General features: G+C 34.8%; 2 protein-coding genes across 2 annotated transcripts; one reads left to right on the forward strand and one right to left on the reverse strand.

The window, feature by feature from the left end:
* Positions 1 to 1079: 1079 nt before the first annotated feature.
* Positions 1080 to 12001, reverse strand: LOC110713340 (LL-diaminopimelate aminotransferase, chloroplastic-like). The gene is made up of 10 exons (XM_021891797.1): positions 11761 to 12001; positions 11324 to 11468; positions 11172 to 11239; positions 10936 to 11052; positions 10705 to 10767; positions 8357 to 8461; positions 7676 to 7726; positions 5473 to 5793; positions 3384 to 3590; positions 1080 to 1584 (listed from the first exon to the last, which is right to left on the reverse strand). Exons 2-10 carry the CDS (start codon positions 11457 to 11459, stop codon positions 1291 to 1293), a joined length of 1362 nt encoding a protein of 453 aa, XP_021747489.1. The 5' UTR covers positions 11460 to 11468; positions 11761 to 12001; the 3' UTR covers positions 1080 to 1290.
* Positions 12002 to 12767: 766 nt separating this feature from the next.
* LOC110713416 lies at positions 12768 to 14174 on the forward strand. Its single transcript, XM_021891867.1, has one exon. The coding sequence runs from the start codon at positions 12768 to 12770 to the stop codon at positions 14172 to 14174; it is 1407 nt and encodes a 468-aa protein (XP_021747559.1).
* The last annotated feature ends 2104 nt before the right edge of the window (positions 14175 to 16278 follow it).

The following is a 16278-nucleotide window of genomic DNA, read 5'->3' on the forward strand; positions in this document are numbered from 1 at the left end:
TAAACCAAGTAAATCAGATTTTAAAAGATAAGATCAAATAAAATACTTTTTCATATCTAATAAGTCTCATGCATATCAACCAAATAAATATTTACATCAACCTAGAAAACAAACTTATTTTTAATGCAGCCTAAATTATGAAGTTCATCTTTTTCGATTGATATCTCGAGCTCTGCACTGGTCCTCGATTGTTGAGGTTGTATTCCAGCATTACACCGGAACCAAGTTGTTACAACCCGTTAATAAGTTCCTATTAGGGAACTCCATGTAGTTCCATCGAGCTATGTTCAGAGAACCTCTTTCTAGAACTCTTCTTCCGACTTTACTTGTCATCCCGGATCTTCTAAAATTCCTCTATTTCCGTTCATACTTCAACACCCTGCAAACATCACAACACTAGAAAATCCTTATTAGGCGGAAGTTTGCTTAATCATAAACATCATCATCAAAACCTCATAAGGGTCAACACACATCAATCATCATATCAGAGATGTGCATCAAAAAGGCATCATGATACTATCCGAATTGAGAAAGATGGTACTACTACCTTTCCTAGGATTTATTAACTTAGAATAAAGCTTATAGTAGTATAAAGGACCATAGAAGAACCCTCCAATAACAAACAGCAAATTACTTCGTTGGAGCAGAAACTGGAGCTGTAGTTGGAGAGGTGTTTGGGATTATTTCCTTCTCATAGAATTGTTCGACGAAATCAGAGTCCAGGGAGTGGGTTTTGTGACCAAAAGCCTGGTCATTCCGTAAGTAGCCAAAGAGTGAGCATGGTTGTTCTACCTTGCTATGAGAGTTAATTCAGCCGCATCAAACTTTTTAATCACACTTGCAACATCATAAATTACAGCTGCTAACTCATGGTGAACATTGCCCATGGTTTCAAGCATGATCTGCAACGACAATGCATCTGTTTCTATTTGAATTTTCTTGATTCGGAGGCTTGAGCAATGTAAAGGCCCTGTCTCAAAAGCATACATTATATCAAAGAAACTCTATTTCAAAGCTTTAGAGGGTTCAGTAAACTCCTTAAACTATACAAAAGAGAAGGCATATTAGAAGAGTGAAGGTGATTAAATTGCTAGGCCAACCTTAGCTTCTACTAAATCATGAAATGTGCAAAAATTCATCAATGTAAACCAAAAAAACATGGGAAAACAAAAGGAAAAAAAAAACATCAAGGAAAAAAGAGAACATCTTTAAGTTTTTAAAATAGATAATATGATGGCCAATATTGTTCAAACTAACAGCCCTATGAGCAAAAAATACGGTTCAAGCATATCACTTGTACAACTGTTTGAATCTTCTGCAGGCTTCCAGAATATTTTCCCGGTGACCAAAGGCACTAACACGAACAAAACCTTCACCTCCAGGTCCAAATCCACTACCAGGCGTGGTTACCACATGAGTCTTTTCAAGAATTTCACTGAAAACATCCCAAGAACTTCGACCAAGAAAGTGCACCCACACATATGGCGCATTTGTCCCCCCATATACGTTAAAACCAAGGGACTTGAATGTATCCACTATTATGTTAGTATTTTCTTTATAGAAACCAATGACTTGCTTCATTGCCTGCAAAATGTTCAAACTTGAATTCTCAGCTTTTTAATGAAGGACAAACTACAAAAATACCAGCGACCATTTGAAAGAATACAAGTACAATCTAAAGAAAGCTGAGCTGTGTAAAGCATATACAAGCAGTGTGTGGATGGATGAACTTCTCGCAATATCTCTAGACTAACATACTTATCACAGTTTGGAGATCTCCTCAGTAAAAGGGTTTACATATACTTCATTTACATACAAAGACTTAAAAATATACAAGCATGGTGAGAAGAGAAGCTTAGCTAATTAGCCTGCGACCTCAGGTTTGAACACTATAGACTTTATTTATTGATCTTATATGCTATATAAACAGAAATAGTGAAGGACAAACTACAAAAAAATTAATCTTGTTCTCTAGATGAACTAAGCTTATTCTTATTGAGTTTAGCTTATTTTTTACTGATTTTATTCTTAAACGATGAAGAGAACAGTCATATTCATTAGGTTCAAGCACAATGTCACAACCATAACATGTTCAACTACTTTGTTTCTCAAAACTCTCAGACTATTAAACATAAAATAGTAACGTTGGTATTTATTTGATTCATCTCAATGAGTAATTTATTAGTATTCAATTGTTATTATTTTTTTTTTACTAATGTGCAAATATAGATATTTGTGGTCAAAGTAATGCATTGGCAAAGCATGCACAGTCAAAATGGAAAGGACATAGGATCAGCGGGAGTATTAAACTAAATTTTGGAAATGGATCGTTTTTTTGGGACGATAAAAAATAGAAATGTGGCCAATTATATAAAGATGGAGGGAGCAGAAATAAACTATTTTATCCAGTAAAGTTGTCGTGAAGGGAAAAGATTGAATGAAAGGGATTCTATCCATAGCGAGTGAGTCTGGGCGCATAGCACCTATGGGCAAGTTATGTAAATAGGACGGTAAGGAAGGTAATTTCCGCTGATTCAATTTTTGCTTCTAGAAACACTGACTTTCTAGTGGTACATTATAATGTACTCCTTCCGTCCCATAATTACAGGCAAATATACTATTTCGGGTGTCCCAAAATGTTCCTCCTATTACCAAAAATAACACCTAATCATTACTTACTTTTTAGCTTTTTCATACAAATTACACACATACCTAGAAAATCATTACTTACTTTTTCTCTTTTTCATACAAAATACACACCTATCCAAAAAATCATTACTTACTTTTTAACTTTTCCATACAATATTCTCTACTTTTTATTATTCCCATACAACATTCTTCACTTTTTATCTTTTTCATACAATATTCCTCTACTTTTTCCATTCTCCTTAAAAACCGTAATTTTTAGAGTTATTTGCCTGTAATTATGGGACGGAGGGAGTACCATTATGCATGTACAATGTTCCACTTAAGTATAAGTTGTCTGAATAATACTTTTTGTGGACTATAACGAGTGTAGTGGTAGTTTTTAACATCTTATAAGTTTCAACTTCTGGAAAAAGTTGACTCTCTGGTGGTACATTATAATGTATCATTATGACCATTATGCATGTATAATGTACCGCTAAAATATAAGTTATTTGAATAGTACATTTTAATTGCAAAATTGTCATCCTATATATGCTGAAATCAATAGGTGCTATGCGCAGAGACTTAACCATCCATAGCACACTATTAGTAAACAGGAAAAATCTCAAGATGAGCCAACTTGCCAGATTGTTTTAAAGAACATGTAGGAATATCTTAATACAAAAAATAGATTGAAGCAACAGTCCTATAATCTGTACAGTGTACACTGTAAAATTAAAAGCAAAGAAACTGACCTGAAGACCTTCTGGAGAAAGGCAAGCTAGACCGCCGGCTTGGGATATGTTGGAAGCACCATTAAAGCAAGTACTGACAATGCGATTAAAGTCCTTTGCCACGGGAAATCCATCCGAAAATAAAAGTTCTTTTGGCACAACAGTCCAGCCAAGACGAACACCAGTGAATCCCGCATACTTGGAAAACGATGCTGTCTCAATAGCAACCTACACTTGCCATGAGCAAAATATATTGACAATTATTTAAGATTTCTGCAAGTCCAAATTAAGATATCTACAGTGATTGTAATAATCGAGCATAAAAACCATGCAGATGCTAGAAGCCTATTGGTCTGATGAAAATCTTTTACCAAAAAACATATTAAATGTAGGAGACGTGCAAAGAGAGATGTTCTACCCATCAAGGGATTTTCTTGGCAACAATGAGAAGAAAGATCCTGAATTAACTTCTTCATAAAAAAATCCTATGTGACTCAAGAACAAATTTAGGAAGAAGGGAATGAGGAGAGATAAACAGAAACCATGCTAATTAGAACATAATCTTAGGTCTAAATTTTCCTAGTCCAATTTTTGTAACCTGATCACCTTTATCCTATTTCCAAACACCAAAATTTACATGAAAACTTATACTTCCTCTGTTTTACTAAAATAACAACCACTTCTCATTTCACGTTTGCCAACATATTATTTCAATCACTTCTATCTTTTTAATAAGTAATAAGTAAAAACATTATATTAATTTGATAATCTGAAAGTTTAAATAGAGGCAAATCTAACAAAAACACACATGACTAAATTTTCCCTTAATCATAAATCATATAAAGTTAAAGAAGAGAATCTTAGTGAAATGGAGGAAGTATTTAAGAAATTTATAAGCAATTCTCCCAATTTCCCATGTTGCATCCTCTATAAGAGAAATAGAATAAGAGTACAATATTTGTGACATGGCCAGAGGATAACAACCACTAGAATATGAGGATTATTTTAATTTTCAAAGATGATTAATAGAAAGCCACCCCAAAAGCCGAACTAATCAGATTACCCTACATCTGAAATTTTACAAAATCATCAACAATTTCAATTGGTAATCAAATCAACACCTTTTACTTGTTTCCATTAAGATGAACAAGAAACTTATAATTACTAGGCTAATTAGCAATTCTAACAACTTAAATGTTTCATCAGATCTAGAACTACGATAATTGTGATTATGGGCAAGGAAATGGAGGGTAGTCAATGCAGGTACATGGGACTTTTCACATTGCAATAGCTGGTTCACTGCCGAAGACATCAAAAGATTTAGATTTGAAGATAACTTAAGATCCAATTATTGTTCTATATAATTTCTGCACTTTGGTGTAATCTTGAGCTGTTGAAATACGAACAGGCAAAACAAATCATCTCTCAACCAGGGCCGTCCCCATCATTATCATTATGGAGGCCCTAAGCAATAAAAATAAAATTTGGCCTCTGTATTATATATGAAGTACTATTATAAGGAAAACACAAATCAACAATCACCTTGATACTTTTTACAAAAAATAATTTTTTTTTTTAAAACAAACAATAAGTTTTTACACCTCATGTTTTTTTTCTTAAGAAATTGTAGTATTTTAGTTTTGGATATTGGAAAAAAAAAAAAAAAAAAAAAAAAAAAAAAAGTCTTAAGAAATTCATCATATAGTTAGAAAGAAAAGGAGGCAGGAGGAGAAAGGTTCAAGAAGCCTAATCAAACTAATGACGGGGAAATGCAGAGAGCACAAGACATAGCCAAAAGTGAAGGGAGTCAAAAGTTTAAAACACAAGTCAATCTTTGAGCTTACAAAACTTTGAACTTTTCCTATCTTATAAAAAAATAAATAAATTATGCTCTCTGTTATACTGAATAAAATGTTGTTCAGTGAAGGGGAAGCACTATAAAAACATGTAAATTATATGTTAATTTTTATCTGTGCTTCCCATTTCGTGCAGCATAGATTGGTATCAACTAGTAATGATAAGCCTATACTAGTTCCGAGAACAAAAGAGCAACCAACTTTTAAATAACACTATAACAGGTGCTTTTATTTCACATCTGCTTAATGCCTACCTCCTTGGCTCCAGGAATTTCATAAATTGAACGTGGGCTGTCATCTGAAATATACATTGCATACGCAGAATCATAAACAATGATTGACCCATTCTCCTTGGCAAATTGCACCAATTTGGTAAGTTGCTCTCTTGTCGCAGAAGCACCAGTAGGATTGTTTGGTGAACAGAAGAAAATAATCTCCGTCTTTCCAACAGCAGACAAATCTGGAAAGAAGCCATTCTGAGGATTACACCTCATGTACTCAATTTTACCATACTTCTCTGAATCCTTCTGGTATTGTCCTGTCTGGCCCATTATAACACTTGAATCCACATATGCCTGCAAACCAAAGAAAAAAATTGTACAGAAGAGTTAATAAAAAAATATGAATCAAGGAATAAATTCCTTCTGTCCCTAGACAAAAGTTTTAGAAAGATACAATAAATAAATAATTTATCCAATCATATATTTCTAATCCTGACACACTAACACGCTATTGGTTAAACCTCGCCCTTTACCTATGATCCTTAACATATCCCAAAAATCAACATGGATATACACTTAAGGACGGATATTGCATTAATAGATGATCATACTCACGGAATACTTTAATTCTTAAGTCTACAAATGACTAATAGGTAAAATGCTAGAGCCAATCCACTTATTATCATCAGAATGCAGAACCCCCCCCCCCCCCCCGGGTCACCAAAAGGATGCAATATGCAAAGTACACTATAAAATATCTGACATTCATCTCTAAATAAATATATCATTACTTTGCACAAAAAGAAAGGCACAACAAAAATAATGACATGTACAATATGGTATTACAGAACGACAATCAATCAAACACGACACTACTTCCCTAGAAGAGGCACAATGGAAACAGTCAGATTTGCAGCCAGCAGCCCTTTACAATACACCACTTCCATCTATTCCACAAGTGCCAGAAATTTGCCAAGAAACTAGCTTCTCACACATGGCATTGGCAGCCATCCTCTCTTGTGACTTTTCCCACCTTTTTTTGTATTTCAATTCTTAAAAAAATTAAATTAGAGGACTATCATTGATGGTAAATTCAAACATTTTTGTTCTTCTCAGTTTCAAAGGACATTCATCTTTCTGATTTAGTTTTTATAATCTGGAATTTAAATACACTATCCATAAATAAATAAAAAAAAAAAATGCATGGTCGTGACTGAAGAGCCCATAACCCATATTAGAAGCCAAGACCCACCAGCTGAAAATGAAGCCACAATATCATACATAATTCAACTAAGAGACATTAATGTAGTAATGAGCTACCTCCATTTCAAAAAAAAAAAATATAGGCCAAATTTGAGCTTATTGACCACAAATTTGCAGAAATTATGTACTGAAGTAAAATATTCATGTGAGATTTATAATTGAAATAAGTTCACCCATTTACTAATTGAATCATCTTTGGAAGGAGACTCACTATAGAACAGGGGAATTTCCTTCAATTTCAAGAAGATTGTAAATTATTTATATTAACAGTTAAAATTAAAGAAAAGAAAAATCAGAGTGACCTGAATTGAACTATCCCCATCACAGCAAAATTTTAAAGACTATGCAGACATGAATACACCAATGTTCTCGTCAAAAAAAAAAAAAAAAAAAAAAAAAAAAAAAAAAAAAAAAAAAACCAATGTAACGCCCGTGTGGCACACACATCTAAGGGCATCACAAGACTGTTATTGCCTCAAACTTCCATGGTTTAAAAGGCCAAAAATCCCTCTAGGAATCTCTCTCCAAAAGTTTAACTCCACATAGCTATAAACAGAAAGATGTATCATTTATCGAGGAAATTAATTTAATTAAGAAAGGCCATATGCCACCAATTATAAAATGAAGGATAAGCTCTTAGCCAATCCTTAGTATGTCAAGTTCAGGTTTCCCCATGTTGAGTGGATAGGTGACGCCCTTCTGCATTGTGACAATAATTCCCCTGAAACCTCAAAAATTTAACCTAAAAATAACATCTGTGAATCTGGCCGTTTATGGTGAGACTTGATGAGACAATAATCCTTCCTCTGCGGAAACCTTATTACCTTTTATGAAATAGAGGGATATGATAGACCCTTACGAATAACGAGTACAAATGACTGTAGTAAAAAGCCACTTACAAGCCATTCTCATCAGCAACATGAAAAGAGATGATACAAACTTAAAATAATTCACCAAATCATAAGCCACTTACCGGGTACGATGGGTCTTGCACAGCCATTGTGACATCTGATCCAAAAAGCATCTGCCGTTGAATAAAAGGTAGTGATACATAAGTCATTTAAGAGTAGGAGAGAACTTGGGCTACTCAGGCACACAGTCAACTTCAAAATCTTCCCAAACCCACACAACCAAAAGGCGCAAGGAAAGAACATTTGAGCACCATTGGGATTGAAAAATGAAAAAACTATCCACAAGTCCAAATGTCACCTAAATGGCTATATGTAAAAAGAAAAAACCATTATTTTTTTTCCAGCTTCAAAACAACCAACAAAATAATTACCCAAAAAAATTGAAGGATCTTTAAAGATTTGTTGCCACATCAATTGGTTGTATATGAGTGGTTTTCCCATTTTATTGTTATTCTTGTTTCCAAAGTATATACATTTCAAAATATATATATATCACATTTGACATGTCCTACAATAAGTAATATATTATGATTGGATTTGCAAAAAACCGTCACTTAAACGGAACAAAGAGGTGGAAACGGCTAATATAAAGGGAGTAAAATAGTGATAAATCCTAGATTATAAGGATTGAGACAATATATACATTTGAGACAATGGGTGCATTGATACACACTGATAAGTACTATAGAGAGACACATCTGATAACTCATCAAAAACCAGTCTCAGGATTACATAGAGTATACCTGTAGGCGTGCTATATCACACTTAGCTCCATCTGAGACAAATATATCACCTTCTTCAATACCAAGGCTACCATAAAATGCTGCAGCAATTGCAGCTCTTACTTTCTAAAAACATAAGCATTGTTAGTCATCTTTGCACATACAATAAAAATATAACAAAGGCAACGAGAAAATTAAGCAACATCGAAATATTCGGTCAATAATGTAGTTTTGGAGATGAGAGTGAAAAAAAAAAAAAAAAAAGGATCCATGAGATATGAGAGAGATGCAGAGAATTTATTAACTAAAAAGAAAAGTAATTAATCTGAATTGAAACATCTGCATAGATAGAAAGTCATGCATCTAATATAAAACAAAGAGAGTATTAAAATCATGTAATGCATGTTACACTTCACTAGACAAAACATATCAACTCCATTTGCGCTTACAGCTTTTAAAACCTATTATTTGCAATAATATCATCAAAAATCATGAAAGTCTCATAACCTTGAAGCTTTAGGGATATGAAAATTAAATGGGTGTAAAGTAAGAGAAAAGTCATAACACCAAAGTGGCCTCCAAGAAGAGAGATCTATGATCCATCCCTAGTCTCCCTAGATGTAGTTGCATTTGTACCATTTGTTTAGTCCTACCAACATCTTAAGCAACTAGGGCTAGTCAGCAACTCAGGTTCCTCAGCAAGAAGCTGATGATGCGCTGCCCTGAAGAATTGACACAAGGAAGGCATCCCAGCAAGCGATGAAGCATATCTGATAGGTGGCCTAGCAGGCTCATCAATGCAAGCAATAAATGCTTTGGTTTATGTGAACTTATATTGATCCATTTCCAAGTATACCAAATGTCAGACATGTCGAGATTAAAAATTCTCTCAAGACTGTCTTAGAATTAGACATGGCATTCATGAAACACACTCTCGACTTTATACATAATTTTGCATGTTTGCTTACATTAAGTCATACATATGCACACATTTTTACCATATATCACATATTATTCCCCTCACTTTCCTATAGCTTCACCTTAAAAACTAGTGGATCGAAAATAATTGAGGTCGTGGTCAAAATTGAAGTATTAAGTATTGATTTTTAAATTACATATCCATTGTGGAGATGGCATGTTTCTAACATGTCTGCTTAAGATATTTGGAAGAGTTGAAGCCATGCTTAATTTGGACCCCCAACATTCCACCTAATTACACCTACCCCACCTGCTAACATAGCTGAAAGTTCACACTACATGCTATCTCTCAAACTCCCTCACTTCTTTGTTCTCCCTCCTGCTCTTTTAGTCTACACCTAGAGAAAAGACCTATGTTAATTGGATACAGTAAAATTGGTCAAACAACCATGTTGACAAATTTCAGACCTCCAATTACAAGTCAGATGTATCTCTACAATATGATATACATATACGAGGGACAGGAAAGCATATAAATTTGAAAGTGGTAGTGTTGAATGGAATGAGAAGGAAACGATAATGGCTATATCAGCAACAATGGTGGCTGACTTTGAGAGAGGAAGATGACTCTCCCTCTTCCCCTCTCTCCCTATCTCTTGATTTCTTCTATCTGTTATCTCACTATGAGGCTGTTTAGTTTCTTTTGAATTTCCTTTCTTTACTATTATCTTCCTCTTTCCAACACTAAGGTTCAAATGTACAATCCTTTAGGATCAAAAAAATTCATCAATGGTGAATGGTTCACCTTTGAGTTAAGCCCTGCCATAAGACAATTTATTTACTCGTGTTTCTATCAAAACCCAAAATCCTCCACTTCTGTTTGTGGAGGAGAGATTACAAAATCACTAAAATCAAGGAGCACTTATAAACTACAACAGCCTAAGTCTACTAAATCGCCAAATAAGTTATCATATCTCACAAATTGTAGTTGCCGACTGTATATGCTCGCATTCTATCGTAACCATAATCATCACATAATTTCCATAAGAGCATCATGCTACAACTTCTTCTTGCCCCAAGCCCCCAACAAAAATACTTGTGAAATTTCCGCAATAAATGGGAAGAGCAGGACTTCCCACACAAAGTAGATAACCTATTTTCTTTATCATCTTTACACTTTCTCCTAAGGGTCATTTAGATCCTTCCGGTATTATCTTTACACTTTGTCCTATGGGCCATTAAGATTCTTTCTCTTTACTCTCGGTATTTCTTTAAATGTAAAGTTGTGTCAAAGGCCCTAGTCTTCACAAGGCCAGCTCCAACAAGAGCCTATAGGGTAGTGAAAGTTCAGTTACAGATTCCATGTAAATATCCAACATACTCATCATCTAAACAGCCTCAAGCATGATTTAGCATGCAAAATTAACATAGGGAACAAAGTCAACACATACCTTTTCACCTTGTTCAGCTCCATAACCGCTATAGCCTTCTAGTGTTGAAAGATCATGTGCTCGCTACAAGTTTCATACACACAAAAACCATGTGAACAAAGAGCAAAGATTTTAAAAATATATATATATAAAATGAAAGCAGGAGTTAATATAAATACAAGAGTGAAATCATAGATTGATAGGTAAGTAAAGTTGCAATAGTACAATATTCAAACATACAAAACAGTTTACCTTCGCCATAGCCGATGTAATGACATCAGGAATGGGCTCAGTCGTGTCACCAATTCCAAGGCTTATCACTTGAGCATCTGGATATTTGTCCAGGTGCACAGCTCTTCTTCGGGCAACCTGTTTTTTTACATGATCATGATCAAGTAATCATTTTGTGGACATTACTATGAGTACAATTTAGCGCAATGTATAAAATCAAAACGACATAGATATAAACATTTTTAAAAGAGAGAGACCTCAGGGAAGAGATAGCCGGCTTGTAGCTTAGCTATATTTGGATTTCGAGATACATTGTTTGTGTAAGCTGACATTCAAATAACAAATTCAAAATACAGAAATTGAAATAATCCTGACATAATCAAAGTTACAGAATCAAAGATATTCATACCAATATGTGGAGTTGCAACACATGTAACAAACCCAGGTTTTTTAACTCTAACACGAATTATCTGAGCAGGCCCGTTCCTGAGATAGGGCAGGAGGGGCGGCCGCGCTGAGCACAGGAAGGCGAGGTCTAATTCCATAGTTCAATCCTAACATTAAAGGGTTGTGCAATACATCAGCAACCAAATTTGATTCAATTATCAAACAAGGCTCGAAAAACCACATAATTTTAGGAATATGTGATTCAACTATCAAATGAGGCTCATAATTATGTTTTCTAGCAACATAATCACTGGTTATGATCTTTCATAATCTTAGAACTAACACCTCACATTTTCGAATCCTACACTTACTGCAGTGACAATTATATTAGATTACATCTAAGATGAACCCTAAATTGTGAAATTGATGCGATGATTACAAAAAGAAACAAAAACTTACCTCAGAAGCTGCTTCAATGGGGATACAATTATTAGAGGGCCTCGATGGAGAATGTGAAGTGCAATGTTGGGTGCACTTCAATGGAGAACTGAGAGAGACGTAGGTTCATCAGTTATTTTTATTATTTTTTTATTTTTTTTTACCTTTCCTTGCTTGAAATTAGGACCTAACTGAACTGATTGAGCTGACGTGAAGTGAAAATACAATAATTAATAGTTGGACACGAGACCAGCTACTTATTTATGAACCCTCTACGAAACGATGTTTTACATTGCTTAGACATGAGGGATGCGCGTGACATGACGTCAGCACATAGACGTCCTGCCAAATCAGGTATAAATACCTACTACCTCCGTTTCATAAAATCTGCAACAAAGGGAGATTTACATTTCCCAATGCAAAATTTGATAATTGTGTATTAGCAAAAGCAAGGGTAGGTGACTAATATTAGAGGAGAGAGAAAGTGGGACCAAAAACAAACCCCACTTGCAAAAACTGTCAGAATTCATTACACATTTTGGAGGGAGAATTCTCGTTGGAGAATTAAATTTGGCCTCCAAATTTAAATTTTTCAACTTTTTCCCAAAATTCAAAAGTTGCCTCTAACTTTTTTGTTTCCACCTAACTTATAAATATAGCACTTACTACACCACCATTTTAGTTCAAAAAATGTACAGAGCTTAATTTAATACAGCCTTCAAAAAACAGCCTTTAAAATGAATCATCCACCATCCTAATTTAATGTTAGTCAACACTTCAAGCTTTCAAAAAGTCAAGGCTTCAAGCTTCATCTCCTACAGCATCTGTTAGTGGTGGTGGTCCTCCTCCAGTATCAGCATCTGAATCAACAAAACAGAAAAAAAAAAAAAAAAAAAAAAAAAAAAAAAAAAACAAAAAACAAAAAACAAAAAAAAAACAAAACAAAACAAAACAAAAAAAAACAAAAAACAAAAACACAAAAATGGAAGAGTCTGGGTGATGATTATTTCAACTTAGATTAGATTTTAATGGAAGAAGGTCTCCTCCAACATGAGGAAAATCCAAATCAGAATGTGAATCAACAAAGTGACAGAACACAACTTACTCTTGCTGAAAAACGAGGTATTGTTGATGAAATTCTAACACAACTTAAGGAGGATGACACAATGCAACGTGGTATGCAAAGTAAGATAGCAGCAAAATTTGGGGTACACAAATCAACTGTTTGCAGGTTATTCAATGATGTAATCAAGCAAAAACAGAGAGGGGAGCTGATTGATGTCAGGAATAAAAAATTGGGCAAAGTTGGTCCCAAATTCAAGCACTACTCTGAAGAATTTCGCCAGTCATGGCCACTAAGGTTGAGAACCACAGAAAGAAGTTATGCAGGTTACTTAAAAATATGTCATGTAACAATACACAGGCTGAAGAAAAGGGGGTTGCTCAGAACACACACTAGTTGTTACCACCCAAGGCTGACTGACAACCACAAGATAGAAAGACTAAGATGGGTGTTGGCACACCTCAGCCTTGCCACACAAACAGAAGATCCAATGTACAATGACATGGACCATGTCATTCACATCGATGAAAAGTGGTTCTACATGAACCCAGAGACAAGAAGGTTTTACCTTCTGCCCAATGAGGAAAACCCCTATAGGTGTGAGCAGTCCAAAAGGTTTAAGATTAAGGCCATGTTCATGGCCATGGTAGGAAAGCCACAATACAACACAAATGGGCAAATGATCCATGATGGCAAGTATGGAATTTTTGGGTTTGTTCATGAGCAAAGGGCAAAAGAATCAAGCAAAAACAGACTAGCAGGAACTATGGAATTGAAAGCATTGCAATCTGTAACTAAGGATGTGATCAGAGAAATGTTGATCAACAAAGTCATACCAGCCATTGTAGAGAAATGGCCAGCACACTTGTCTAAGGAAGTTGTCCTTCAATGGGATAATGCTAGACCCCATAAAATTCCAACAGACCCTGAGTTTGTGGCAGCTTGTACACAAAATGGATTCAAAATCCAAATGGTGTACCAACCCCCACAATCTCCAGACCTAAATGTGCTGGATTTAGGGTTGTTCACATTTATGCAATCAATTCAATATCAGGCATTTCCCAAAAATGTGGAGGAGTTAGTTAAAGCTGTGGAAGATGCATGCAACACATTTGATCCAACATCAAACAAATTCACATGGGTCACATTACAGTCTTGTATGACTGAAATTCTAAAAAGGATGGGAGACAACAACTTTACTCCACCTCACATGAAAAAGCAAAGACTGGAAAAAATGGGAATTTTGCCAAAGAGGCTCACTATGAGCCCTAAGATTGTGGCACAAGCTGTAAACCACCTTAATGACAGGTTCAGACCAGTTAACCAGGGACAAGCAAAAGAAGAGGATCAAATGGAAGTAGATGCTGATTGAGCAGAACAGATAGTCAAGGTAGGGGGACTCAAAATTCTGTTCAATGTTTCTTTTTGGTTTATGTGTATATGAAAGTTTTTGGGCAGTCCTTAGGACCTACATATAAGGGTGGACTGCCACTCATAACCATCTTGTGATGTATGGGACTCAAAATTTATGGTTATGTGTTATTTTTGTGGGACTCTCTACTTTGTATGCATGTTATGGAATGCTTTTGTTAATCATGAAATGGAACTATGTTTTGCTTTTATTTATCACATATGCATAACTTCTTTTAGGTTCAAAAAAATAAAAAAGAATTCCATCAGAGGGTATGTTTTCTCATCACAACAACATTCAATTGTTTATTACCTCAACACTACTTGATTCTATAATGCATAGATCAAATAGTAGAGCAAATCAAACAACATATTGTTTGTCAAACGAGTCCCTTCATCATTTGGAATCTAGGGTGGTTGATGATCTCTCACTAAATGTCATCGAGATCTAAATGGGACTCAAAATTGGACATCAACCAACAACAGCAAATGATCTCTCCAAAATGGTCATTGAGATCAAGGGGGACTCATTTAAGGTATTCTCAAAACCAAAAATTACTTCATAAACCTATCATCATCCATCAATCAGCATCCCCATGACCAATATCCAACAACAGAACATTATATCCAACAATATCCAACAAAACATTATGCCCAAAAAACCATTATATCAAACAATCATAGTATCCAACAATATCTAAAAAATCATAGCATCTAACACAAATCAATAACCAAAACAATATCGAACTCAAATCAATATCCAAAATAATAACCAACACAACTCAATTTCCAAATCAATATCCAACAACATTATGTCCAACAACATTATATCTAAAACAATATCCAACAATATTATATCCAACAGCATAGTATCCAATAGAACATTATCCAACAACAAAGCCAACAGAGCAAGAAGCATGGGCAACCAAAGGGACTCAGAAAATTGGCCATAAACCATATAAATCGAACCAATTTCAAGGGATAATTCAACAATATATACACATGCATATAAGAAATGATAAAAAAAAGTTAAGGGTCAGAGAATTATACGAGTCTGAGTCACCCAGAAGGGTGGAATTTCCGATCCAGCCACTTGAGGAACTCGAGATACGTTGGATCATACTCATCCTCATCAACCTCAACCCCAGATCTCACCCTTTTGGCCCCAACCTTAGCATCTTCAGTGGGGAAATACATCTTCGATGGAGGATTAGACATGGTATACCCATACCACTCCTCTTCCTCTTCCTCTTCAGCTCCTCCTTCCACCTTCTCCTTCCCTTTTCCTCCTTCGTTCTTATCAGCTACAACCTCCTTCTTCTTTTCCTCTTCCTCTTCAGATCCACCTTCCACCTTCTCCTTCCCTTTTCCTCTATCATTTTTTTCAGCCTCAACCTCCTTGTTCTTTTTAGGAAGCTGTCATACAATTTTCTCTCTCTAACCGCAACTTTCTCTCTCTAGTTCCTCAGAAACCTCCATAAACATTCTCAGAATGCTTAGTAATCATGAATTTCATGCGTAATCATGGATATTAAAGAAGAAATTGGTGGAGCATTTCTGGAAATCAACGTAAAAAATCAAGGTGATTTTCAATTTTTGCAAATTTAAGCAACAAATTTACTCTAAAACGTGAATTATGTGCAATTGTACTCTAGATTTTGTTAATTCACCATTTTCTCTCTCTTATTATCAATTTCACTAACTACTACTTCGATTTTAGATGATTTATTTAGATTTTGGTACATTTTAAATTTTGGTTGGTTTATTTACATTTTTGTACATTTTGTGCAGAGGAGCACGGATTTTGTCTTCAATGCTTCAATAAAAGACAAAAAATGGGGAGATTAAAAGGCAGTAAGTAATTTCTTTCTTGATTTTATGTTTGGTTCAAGAATATTGAAACCCTAACTTTTAAAAAAAGAAAAAAAAATAGAGAGAGAAAAAAAATATCAATAGAACAACCAAGTAAGTTATATAATGTCATTTTGATATTAAAGAATGTTTAATTTAGTTTAAGAAAAAATCAGAGAAAATATTGATGTTCATTCTCATAGTTGATGATGTTC

The sequence above is a fragment of the Chenopodium quinoa genome, unplaced genomic scaffold (assembly GCF_001683475.1).
Source record: "Chenopodium quinoa cultivar QQ74 unplaced genomic scaffold, ASM168347v1, whole genome shotgun sequence".
NCBI classification, from domain to species: Eukaryota; Viridiplantae; Streptophyta; class Magnoliopsida; order Caryophyllales; family Amaranthaceae; genus Chenopodium; species Chenopodium quinoa.